The sequence below is a fragment of the Rissa tridactyla genome, chromosome 1 (assembly GCF_028500815.1).
Source record: "Rissa tridactyla isolate bRisTri1 chromosome 1, bRisTri1.patW.cur.20221130, whole genome shotgun sequence".
In the NCBI taxonomy this organism is placed as follows: Eukaryota; Metazoa; Chordata; class Aves; order Charadriiformes; family Laridae; genus Rissa; species Rissa tridactyla.
This window is the reverse complement of record NC_071466.1, coordinates 171359786-171372465: the sequence shown is the minus strand read 5'-3', so window position 1 is coordinate 171372465 and position 12680 is coordinate 171359786. Positions and strand designations below refer to the sequence as shown.

Here is a 12680-nt window from a genome sequence, read left to right as displayed (position 1 = left end):
TTTTCTATACATCAAAAGCAGAACTAGATACTTATTAGGTTGAGTTATTGGTAATAACCTGTATGCCATAAATAAATATTTGGTATTAGACATGAGTGTACTTTGAAGTTACACAAGATGGCAGTTTAACAATTCATACATGGTATGGCTGGTTAGGAGTTGTAAACTTTCCAGCCTCTAATTGATCAACAAGATCTGAAGTTTAATTAGAAATCCAAGTGAGAAGAGTTATTAGTAGTGGTGTACTCTCAGGTCACTGGACCTGGGGCTTTTTTCCTGTGAAACCTACTGAAAGTATGAGGTTTAACGAAAGATTTCTGGCTCCAGATGACTAGAACATGTTTTTATCCAGAAACAGTCAAAAGTTCACCCCTCCCTCCCCAGGGATTTAAGATTATTATGCCTACTTTTCTTGTCCTTCTTCTCCTTTTCCTTCTCCTTCTCTTCTTCATCTCCTCCAGCTCCAAGTAAGGTAAAGATGATTCCAGTCTGAGAGTTCACACCTACAGCAGTAACTACCATTCTTCCAGAGCCCTCCATCACATGTGTACCTGAAAGATTGAATGAAGTTTTCCACTGAGACTTGAGCGGTCATATGGCAGAGCACAAAGGAAACGCGCTCTCAAACGTCATGTTGTTGAAACCATAAGATGTGTATATATACCACTGTGTTCCCCATGAGCTTTAATTGACAAAGCTATGAGGAAAATAAAACCATAAGCAACTACACAAAATGTTTGTCAGCTTTAAGAGTCTGCTTGCTTTTACCAAGTTTTGTACTAGTTGCACTGGCTTTGGATACTTTTAGGAGTCAGCCTAGATAAGGTCCAGTCTGCCAGATTTTAACTTCAAAATTTTAAATAACCAGTTTACCCCCAGGAAAAAAGAAATAAATAAACATTTTCTGCAAGAATTGTGAAATGTTACACACCTGACAGCAGCATAGGATCTCTGTCCAGAGATTTCTTAACATGATCAGATTCTCCCGTCAGTGAGCTTTCATCAATTTTGAGGTCATTTCCTTGAATGAGTACACCATCAGCCGGTAAAAGATCACCTACGAAAGATCACTGGGTATGTTGACTGCAGTTCCTTTTTTAAAAATAAAAGAAAGTTCAACTTTAAAAATAAGTTTACCATATTTCACTTGTGCAATATCTCCAACAATTATGTCAGCTACTGGTATTTGGATGACTTGGCCACCTCTGATGACTGTGAATTTCTGTTCTTGTTCAATACGGCTCTGCAATCCCCGAAATTGTTTCTCTTTACTCCAGTCATTGAAAGCTGTTACTAATACCACACAAACTACAGATAGGAGGATTGCTGCTCCTTCAATCCAACCTGCTTCAGATTCCTCCTCTTCTTCACCAACATTTACTGATCCACATACTGTAGAAGACAGGTTTTAGATTTAAGAAAGTTCAAGCAGATAGTTATTTCAACCAAAAAAAAAAGTTTTGCCAAACAGAAAAACTTCTAATAGCTGCTAAACATTTTCCATGCTAGCCTTCTTTGCAATTTTACATTTATTTTCAGTAAAGGTAACACAGACAAAGCTAAAGAATCTGAAAGCTAGAGCAGCTCAGGGAAGTTAAACCACCTAGAATTTACATCCCTGCTTATCTGAACGTAAGAAAAGTTGATATAGAAAGTTATGTGTCTTTATTATCCTGTTTAATAATGGCATAAGAAAGCCACGCTAGACAATTAGTTAACAACCTTCTGCTTTCTCAGCATTTCCTACTTTATATTAGCAAGTCAGATATCATAGCAAAAATTCAGTTCAATGAAGGCCAGATCCCTTCATCTTCCATTTAGAAGTACAAATATAGCTTAATTTCTTAAATTAGAAAGTTACCAGTGTCATATTGCAAATCAAGGAAAATTTAAGACTTGCTGACTCCCCAAAGAAAGCACATGACCGCAAATAATAAATTGCTTAAATATTTGAGGCAAAGCTAAAAAAAACCACTTGCACAGAAACATGACAGGATCTAAGACAAGTCCTTGCTCCTGCTGCTTGCACTCTACCTTTGGCATTATTTTGGTCAGAGTGATACCAGATCATGATAAGGGAAATCTCTCATGTTGCCCTTTTAAGGCAAGCTAGAGTTTTAGTAACATTCTCTCAAAAAGAAAACAATAAGCTGCTTTTCCACTGACTTACAGTCTCCAATCAGATTTACAGTACAGGCATGTTGGACTGTAAAAGTCAGTAGTATAATACAGGTAGAGACCTACTTTTTAAAAAGTTTACTTACGTGATTCATTTCCTCCCGGAGGCTGGTAAAAAGAAAGGCCCAAGGATACTACGGCTGCAATTTCTAATATAATTAGTGTAACGTCCTGTAGTGCTTCCCATACTAACTGAAGAAATGTTTTTGGCTTTTTAGGAGGTATAAAGTTCTTCCCAAAAACTGCTTCTCTCCTTTCTATATCTGCTGGATTTCCACTTAAACCTATTTAATAATAAGACAAAGTTAGTGACACTTATTTGCATTTCACCCTCCCATTAGAAGTGACTGAGGTTTCCCATTCACAGAGCGAAGTCCCACTCCATATTTCAGTAACAATTCTGAAAAGCCATATCTCAAGTATAATTTCATAAGTATTATCACTAACTCTGAGTCACTATAGAAAATCAGCTATATTTTATAATTCACACTCTGCCAATATAAAGTAAGTTGATGGTCTACCTACTTGCACTTAATATGACATAGCAACAGAATTAATAGTAACAGACATACCTTCGTAAAAAGTAAACAAGTTTTCAAGACAACATCATTAGCAGAGTTACTACTATCGAGACTGAGTAGCACCATGGAGCTTTAGCAAGACCACAGCCTGTGAAGCCAGCTCTGGTTCCCACTGTAGGGATTCTGTATTCAGAGATAACATCCTAGGATCCTACAATTAATGTAACATTTATAATGAAATATTTAATATATCAATAAAATAAAAGACTATAAACGTTGTGTTTGTGTATTATTTAATTATAATATAAAATACTATTAAAAGCTGGTGAAGCTCTCCAGGCACTTAATGATGCTGCTTCCACCTGGACAGCAGTTGTTTGCTCTTTTGAATCTTCTTTTTCTATCTCCTTTCATGTAGAGCCCATATTTAACACTGTGCAGGGTCTGTCACCTCAGTTTTGTACCTATCTTCTTTCTAATATGGCATGTTTCTTTCAGAGCCTCAACTCTCGTACCATCCTTAAGGAACAGTAACTAGCAGGCAAGAGTGAGGGACCTTCACTAAAAGGCACTACATGCTTCAAGAGTTATCCAAGTCCTTAAAAATAAAGGAATACCAAGTATATTCACTCCAGAATATGACACCAGTATATGACACTCCAGAGGGCCGTGCTGCCATCCAGCGTGACCTGGGCAGGCTGGAGAGCTGGGCAGAGAAGAACCTAATGAGGTTCAACAAAAGCAAGTGTAGGGTCCTGCACCTGGGAAGGAAGAATGCCAAACACCAGTATAGGTTAGGGGCGGACATGCTGGGAAGCAGCTCTGAGGAGAAGGACCTGGGGGTCCTGGTAGACAGCAAATTATCCATGAGCCAGCAGTGTGCCCTTGTCGCCAAGAAGGCCAATGGCATCCTGGGCTGCATAGGGAAGACTGTGGCCAGTAGGTCGAAGGAGGTCATTCTCCCCCTCTACTCTGCACTGGTGAGGCCACAACTGGAGTACTGTGTCCAGTTTTGGGCTCCCCAGTTCAAGAGGGACAGGGAACTACTGGAGCGAGTCCAGCGTAGGGCAACCAAGATGATTATGGGACTGGAGCACCTCCCTTATGAGGAAAGGCTGAAAGAGCTGGGACTCTTTAGCCTGGAGAAGAGAAGGTTGAGGGGGGACCTGATTAACGTTTACAAGTATCTAAAGGGTGGGTTTAAGGAGGACGGAGCCAGGCTCTTTTCAATGGTTCCCAGCGACAGGACAAGGGGCAATGGGCACAAGCTAGAACATAGGAAGTTCCGTTCAAATACACGGAAAAACTTCTTTACAGTGAGGGTGACAGAGCACTGGAACAGGCTGCCCAGGGAGGTTGTGGAGTCCCCTTCTCTGGAGATTTTCAAGACCCGCCTGGATGCAGCCCTGAGGGATGTGCTTTAGGCAATCCTGCTCTAGCAGGGGAGTTGGACTAGATGATCTCTAGAGGTCCCTTCCAACTCTGAAGATTCCGTGATTCCGTGATTCAGTGCGAGGTCATGCACTCAAAAATCTTCTGTAAGTACACCTCCTGTTTACTCCTTCAACACGTTCCAGCTACCTAACCTGCCATTCAGAGCTCATTTTTCAAAGCAAAATGTCCAAACGTCCAGCCATGTTCAGAGCAAAGATCTGGATACTGCAATCGTATTGCCCCCAAGGTTATTGTCACCTACTTAAAATACAACAATTTTCCTAGTAGCAGTTTTTTAGTAGTTAACCCAACTGCTTAGTGATAAAAGCATTGCAAACACACCAGGTAATCAATAAGAACCCCTTGCATCCTCTGCAACTGGCTTTCATCATAAGTGGGGTATTTAACACCTCTAACAGACACTTCCTAGAACCATCACATGGTATTTCACGACACTTTCCAAAGACTACGGAACTGCAAAGCTCAGTTTTAAATACTAACAACTGCTGTGTAATCACTTAACTGAAAAGCCAAATATGGAGTGCAAGTCTTTTCAAAAGTGAAACAAATTAAACTTACTGTATATAATAAATCAGATTTATTCAAACACTCTTAGATTCACATTGAATTCACAGGCTTGGAGGTTTAATACAAAGGAGTAATTTTAGTGGTTAGCCATAACACTACACTTCTTGAAGTTCAAGCTCTGAGGTGCTTACTTTCACTCAACTCAAAGAGCACTGTAAGACCATTTTGAAAAAATAAAGCTATAGGAGAGGATTGAGAAACTCAGGACAGCTTGGCCATTCCAAAAGGCTAGACCATATTGCTATTCTGCAACAGGTACCATCTATCTCTTCCTTTTAGCATGGCAGAGTCTGGAAGATTATTTACTTATTGTCAGTGGGACCACTTTCTTCCTCCCTTCACAGGGTACCAGGATGCAGAACATCAAAAGCATACAGCAATGGTCTTTGAAGAACGAAGAGCATTTTCCAACAAGGCTATATAAAGTCAAGCTACTATCACAACCACTTAGTGAAGATTAGTAAATAAGCCTAGCAAAGACAAAAAGCATTTGTATTTTTAGCGTTTGCCATACTACCACCATACACCATTGCTGAACTTGCTACGTTTACCACGCGGCTGGCAACTTCGTAGTTTACAATCTAGAGTCCTAAGGTTGAAACTACTGCCATTATATTGTTTACTACGTATCTTAACTAGGGCGATTTGTGTTACGTGGGGTTAAGTTTGAAAAGTATTAGGCAACGGACTAGTTAAAGCTTCATACACAAATTTTATTAAAAATCTAGAAGTTACTAGACAATGAAAACTATGTAGATCTGTGGAAATATCAATGGTGGTCCATCTCTCCAGAATATAGGAAGGACTTTAGCTACTACAGATAAGTCAAACATTCTTTTATTCCCATTTGTATACATCTGTACACATGTAAAGGGCATAAAAAACATTAAACCCTAAGCAGTAAAGTCTGCTTAGTGTCTGTCTTTAGTAACACTGGTAGAGGACAGTTCCCATTCCTCTTTTCAAATCAGTTAGGTCTGATACAGATTTTGCCTGAAAACAGACATTGCCTTACATTGTCAACAACTTCAAAGCATGAAATTATACGAGCTGAACTCATCCACCGCATGGCATTTTGGAACTACCTGGTACTTTTGCCATGAAGCCCCCGCTGATTACATGAGTCAGCATTTCATATCATAAAGAAAGCTTCTGAAGAGGAAGACGCGTCATAAGGCCTTGCAGGTGTACACACAAGATTTTAGAGAGCCAGACCTAGTCGCATAGCAGCTGTCTGCAAAGATCTTGCCTAGATTCTCTCCATTAGAAATGTCTCCATCTCTATACTTACAACTTGAATTTGACAAAAGAGATCTAGTTCTACTTTTACAAGAACTCTCCAGTACTACCTCAGAGAAATTTGTAGCAGCTCACCTGACAGAGAGGCTGGTTCTCTAAAGGTTTATGGAGTGATTCAGAGCCTAAATGACACCTTTGTAGAGGACACTGCTCTAACTCATCTTACTTAACCTTTTCTGAGCTAATTATCACAATCAACTGCCAAGGCCTTGCTGTGCTTATGAGCTGCTCTCCCACAAGAAAAAAAAGATGGTGCCCTTTTATCATGTTAGTGATTGTATTTAACTGATTGCAGGACAGTACATCTAAATGTCAATTCCTTTTGAAAGGGAAAGGCCTTGATCGCGCAGTCCTCAGTACAGCAGGATCTAGGGCATCTAACCCTTTCTAGTTTCAGTACCCTGACACTCATCATTCCCATGTGTTAAACCCACTTGTTACTTTAAGGGACACACAGCGAATCCTTCAGTATACCAGGTATTTGGTGCTTACTGCATCGTGGCCGTCTACAATCATATGCCCACCTAGCCTGCAGTAATAATGGGCCTTAAAACTTGCTGATTGCTGTAAAACAGGATTCAACTTTCAGTTCAGCTCCTGACTCTAGAAAACTACAGCCCTTTTCACTGAGAAAGGAACCTGCCTTTCAATACTATGCAACAGGTCAACAGAGTACCGAGAGACTGCTGCTCTTACCGAGGAGGTGTTACACTGCTCGTACACAGCAGCGCTTCACACGCGTGCACTAAAAACTTCTTAACTCCACTGATGCCAAGGAACAGAAGTTTGCACTCTTCATGTTTTAAAAATTTCTTCTTCAGCCTAAAACTGGTTTATTCCCATTCACTGTTAGGTCAGGTATGAGAGCTGGCTACTTTCAGTTTGGTAAGAGGAACCCAGTTCATCTACCGAGATAATTTCAGGAGCCTGGAAGTCAGGAGTTTGGCTTCAAAAGCAGATCAAGACAAAACGTGCTAAATGCAGATGTACCCAAGATACCTTATGGCATTAGTAGTCTGCTCCTGATCCAAGGAGAGAAGCCTTTCCATAGCATTTCTGAAGAACGGAAAATAACAGCTCTACAGGATTAAAACCGCAGGTACTTTACTGCTACCAGCACGACAACACACTGGTTGAAATCTTTGTGAGTGCTTAAATACGGAGACACCACGATCTGGCAAAAATCTTGATTTTGGTACTTCTCAATCACTATCAACAGCAGGCATTCACGTTAAGTTTATTTGAAGTTAGATACGTTACATTTTTATATTGGATAAAAATATGTAAAAACATTTGTACAGGATACTACAGTTTAGATAACTTAAGCAATATGACTTGCATCTTTCACAAATTAAAGCTTATAGCTTTCATTCACATTGGAAGAAAGTAGTAAGAGAGGGACAGATCTTAAGGAAAACTTCCGGAAACCTTTCAGGAAGGAGACTTGATACATTTATTTCCTTCTTCACATTTGTACAGTTTATCTTGGAGTAATAACTCTATAAAGAGCAAAACATCAGGTAGCCAAGAATGCCACCAAGTCCAACATGGCAAAGACTTTTTTAAAGATGCTGTTTCTAGAGAATAAGATTGTGTGATCACTTTACAAACCTACTACCAATAGTGACAGTACCTCTTAGTGCCTAAAGCTGTATTGTTATTTTGCATGGATCAAATGAAATATACAGAAATACTATAGACTTAAAAACTAGATCCTGCTATTACGAATTCAATTCAACAAATAGAAAACATATGTAAGTTTTAAAAATTGTTGCATCAGAGAATATAAGAACTAGGTAGCAACACAGAAGCATAAGCAAGTCCTGCATTAGGCTATTAAAACCTTGTGTTCTATGACAGCATGATCTGAATTGCGAATTATAGGTTATATGAGCTATTCACAAAACTTACACTTTCACAGTAAGTTAAACATTGCTATGTTGCATTGCTATTCCATACGTGGATGCCTACGCCAATTAACTTTATGGGAAAGTGCAACTTCACTACTAATCCAACATCTCACATGAGTTAGACCAATTGAAACACTCTTGCTTACTTATTAACAGTGAATACCTCTGCCTTAGAGGAGTAAGAAGCTATATTTTATTATGGTAAGTGAAATACTTTTTAAAACTTTGATATATTAAAAGAGATGTAGTTTGCTTGACTAAGGTTTTTCCTAAATGGAGTTTCCTCAATAATAGCGTTAAAATTGACTTACCTTCATTTGGTGAAGTTTTCAATTTTGTACAGATGCCATGTACATCTCCATAGCATTCCTGTATTTTATGCAGTGCATCTGTAGCTCGAAGTTCCATAAGAGAACGGAGCTCTGCAAGAGTAACTCCAAAATCTCCATGATTAGCTTCTTTTACAGCATTTTTTACACCACTGTATGCAACGGAGTTGTTTGCCATATCACCCATGATGCATGCAGTCTTTAGCGTAGACAGTTTCCAGAAAGGAACAAGATTTCAACTTAAAATATTTCCAAAAGGAAAATAAATCCTCTGGGTATGAAGACAGTCAGGAGAGGAGACACATCACCCAAGTAAGAGACCCCGTCTGGAGAGATATCTTTGAGGTTGTCCCATGGCGCATTCTGTTCCCCAAGCCAAATGGCATGTACAGTCTAGGGAAAGAATAAATATACATTGAGTTACATAACAGCTATACTGGAATACATTGCAAAACAACCCTACTCTTCGTATTGAGGTTACAGAACAAATTTCTGCTTAAGGACAATTCCTTCAGATTTCCTATATTCCTATTTTTAGTTAGCATTCAGCTGGCAAGAGTGACGAGGCATAAAATGGATGTTTCCCATCCCAAAATAACCTTGTATTATTATACTTGCTTAACTTCTTAGAATAGCTGCTGCCTTTAAGTCTTGCATTTTGCTTGGCATATACATGCCGTTCATCATCAAGAGGAAACTTAAACACACCTGGAAGTAAATCTGTTTCCAGGGAGGCTGAAGCATCTACCACTTATGTCACATGGGGTAAGAACATGCTCAAGTTAAAAATCCCAACTTTTCACCAAAGCTGTCACCTTACAGTTTGGGATGAGCAAGCTTTTTGTGCGTTCCCATGAATTCATTTGTGCAAACCTCAAGGTAAACAGTTTCACCACTAAGGTAGCCCATGCGTGAAGTACTTTTGTAGTGTAAGTAGGAGTATATCTTCAGGCAGACTTAGGTCTTAATGCATTTTCGTGTCCAAACACTTTTAGCCTCCCCTCCAGCCCATTTCATCACAACTCAAGCCTCCCACAGTATCTGCATTTAATTCCTTGAACAGACGGGAAAATTGCACAATACCGCTTTCCTACAGAAGGGATAGGGAGACTAAGAGCAGCTCTTCCATCTGATTATCAGAGCACTGCAGCTGAGAAATTAACATCTACCCACAGGATTCTTAACCTGCCCAAGCACTCTATATTTAATTCCTGCTCAGCTGACACATCTTGCATGTACCCATGTATCTGCACAACAGTATAGTGAATGCACAAACACTTCATGCCTATATAAAGATCTGCTGTGTGCAGAAGACAGAAGTCTGATCATGTAAGTCAGCTTTATCGACATAATGGGGCACAAGTAACAATATATTCCCCCATGAGACGTGACTACTGTCAGGCTCAGATGAACAATAATTTGGACACTTCCAGGTCAACAAGACCCTCAGGTGTCATATGCCTAGCAAAGGGAAACAGTTACCACTGACTGCATTGCTTTATGAAGGCAAAGAGTAAAACAGCGAAGAAAAGGATTTCTGGCTATTGCCCTACAATGTTAGAGGATAGTTCAGCTGAACTACCGTGTCTATGTTGAGGTCCAGGTATAAGCACCTAATTACCAAAAATCTAAGGTCTTGGTTCCAGGAAAGTCTCAGTTTTCTGCTCTGGAAACAATCAGCTTTAGCTATAGTCCATCTATCGTTTCAAGCGCTGAGCCACAGTACTGTATTTGCACTGAAAACAACCACTAATGCTCAGAAGACCCTGAAGGGATGTCACCTGACCACAAGTGAGTCTCATCTCCAGCAGAACTGCCACCACTCTTCTTTTCCTATCACTGGGAGATTCCTATAAAAGCACTGTCTATAGCTGTTTTCTGGAGAACAACAAAAAGCATAAAGCAATCAATATTCATTTGCATAAAACTTGCAACATCCTACAACATCAAGGTACCAAGTTTAAAAATTCAGTTTAAACCTTCATTGCTTTCTCTGCTACTTGCAGAAAAAAAAAAAAATTACTACAGTTGAAGAGTCCGTGGCAATGGACCGGCACACCAGGGTGCGGTTTTCATTAACACACATTCTTCAGCTGACTATAACATGTCCTGCTATAGTATCCTGTAAGTGAAGAAATTCATGCAAATCATGTACAAAAGAGTGCTCTTTAAAGCCACACAACTTCTTCATTTAATGCCCAAAAGCCAGATGCTGTTGACCAACTAGTAGCCTAGGAGAATTTATCAATTGGCATCTGATCATAAGCTATGACAGTATAACAAGAAGCAGATCAGGCAAACGTGTTTGTATGGCTAAGGAGAAGATGCTGCAGCTACTAATTAGGCAAAAATAGACCAAGCAGAATGCCCCACCACTAATTACATCAAACTTGATTTAATTTTAATTAAGAAAAGCTCTGTTCAAGCCTCCAGCAGGAGCCCTGCACTTGAGGCCCAAATACACCCAAATCCCAGTGCAGACATGAGGTTAGGAAAAGCTGCAGCTCTAGTCACTGCTTGTCCAGCACCGAAAAGATTTGAGACTGAATACTGGACCATAGCAAGACTTGTGTTCATATGCAAGTTACCTGAAGAACAATAACAGTGCTGAATCATAGCCCCTACTCTGCTTTGCATTCGGTTCTATCATCTCTATGCATCTGGATCCATTTTTGTTAGGACATAACAGTCCACTGATTAGCTATTACTAACAGATTATACTAAAAGGGGTTCTCAGATGTTCTCAAGTACCTCAGTGATGTCCAAAGGTACCAACAGACCCCCGGGTTCACAGACAATTCAATAAGCTGACATTAACACTACAAAGGCAGTGTGGCTCTGCAGATCAGCTCTGACAGCAGCACAGACTACTTGACACAGCCATGTTAGGAAATAGCAGTGGAAAATTGAGAGGAACACCGCAAAGACTCTTCAAATTCAGTGAATTCAAAAACAGTGTTGCTCCAAATGATAAAACCTTAGATTAGCAATTGTTACACCAAATCAGACCAGAAGGAATTTGCTGTAGTCGTCCATTTTTACCAGGCATTTCAACGGACAGTATAAAAGCCTCTCAGCACACAGGTACAGAAGGGACTTTTAATACAGTTTCTTTGCCAATTCCTACAGAAAAATCTCACTACAACCTTCTTTAAGAAATGTCCTTAATACAGTTTTGATGTCAAACCTTGCAACATTCAATCACTTCCTGTTACAGCAAGTTCCAACAGTCCACTTTTGTAACAAAGCGGTGATGCATAATGCAACTATAAACAGTGAAATTCAAGTACCATAAAAGACAGCATATTTTTAAACTGCATAGATAATCTAATAGTATTTATCTCTTCAATTACTGGAATATTTTGTTTTGACTAGTGTTTGAATTCTTAATTCTTGCAGCAGCCATTTGAGATATATTATTTGAGTAGCACGAGCTCTTAAGTACTATAGTTTAAAGCAACTTGCCTCAAACTTCCAATCTCCTAATATATCACTATTTAAATTCCAGAAACTAAAGGCCACTTATACACCACTGCTGAAGTTCCCGCTTATTCAAAGTTTAATTCAGTTTAAGTTATGTTAGCATCCAGCTCAAAGAAGCTGCACAGAAGATGATTAAGAGAAGTCTGTCTTTCATTAGGCACATCAACTTTTGGATAATCCTTTGTTTACATATCACTGAGAGTAGGAGCAACTTCAAAGCTATTGTCTGTCACACTCAGTGACACAAAATCCTGTGCCGCAGAGGCAGCTTGCTGTAGCAGCAGCACACGCTCCCATAGGCAGGACTCAGATATTTGTGGAAGTGTCCCTGACAGGACCCTGATGCTCCACGACTGCGACGGCTTCACTGACATGTCATGTCACAGCGGCTGCCTACGAGAAGCACTGCATCTTAAATTCCTTAACCAAATCAAATTAGTATTTACCACTAAGTGAATGTGCTTTGTTACCAAAGACAATAATTCAAAACCGTAACCCATGAAACAAAGGCCAGATCATTTTACCAGTTATTAGAAGCTCAGTAACCTCAGGAGCCTCTGTAGCTGGCCTGGAAAAAGGACACGCTCTGAACAGAAGTCTACATGTAGAGACGTTTACCAAAGCATGAAGAGACTATAGATTACAACTCTATTTAGTGCCACCAGAACATACTGTGCTGACCAAGCTAGAAGCTGTAATGTGCTTCTTGAAATGTTCTTGTAACACCACCTTAAATATAAACCCATGTTAATCCCCTGTCCCGCCCCCAAAAGTGGCTACTTTTGAGGCAGGCCCGAACATTAAGTGTGCTTCAAAAATTACTCCAAAAATAGTCCTTCGTAGGTGAAAGTATTTAGGAATTAGTAATTTAGAAATTCCTTGTTTGGAAGAAAGCTGTAATCTGTGTTGTACTTTCTTTAAAATTAAGGCTACCTTGA

The 12680-nt window shown here is 39.7% G+C and overlaps 1 protein-coding gene across 5 annotated transcripts in view; it reads right to left on the bottom strand.

Annotated features, from left to right (window-relative positions):
* The window catches only part of ATP2B1 (ATPase plasma membrane Ca2+ transporting 1), a 63981-nt gene that overhangs the window by 27278 nt on the left and 24023 nt on the right, over positions 1–12680 (bottom strand). For all 5 annotated transcript variants that reach the window (XM_054204944.1, XM_054204954.1, XM_054204926.1 and 2 more), the window contains exons 2-6: positions 8242–8652; positions 2265–2462; positions 1138–1392; positions 932–1057; positions 408–551 (exon numbers count right to left, since the gene is read on the bottom strand). In XM_054204944.1, the coding sequence (XP_054060919.1) occupies positions 408–551; positions 932–1057; positions 1138–1392; positions 2265–2462; positions 8242–8446 (928 nt within the window). In that variant the 5' untranslated portion in view covers positions 8447–8652. The remainder of the gene's footprint in view (positions 1–407; positions 552–931; positions 1058–1137; positions 1393–2264; positions 2463–8241; positions 8653–12680) is intronic.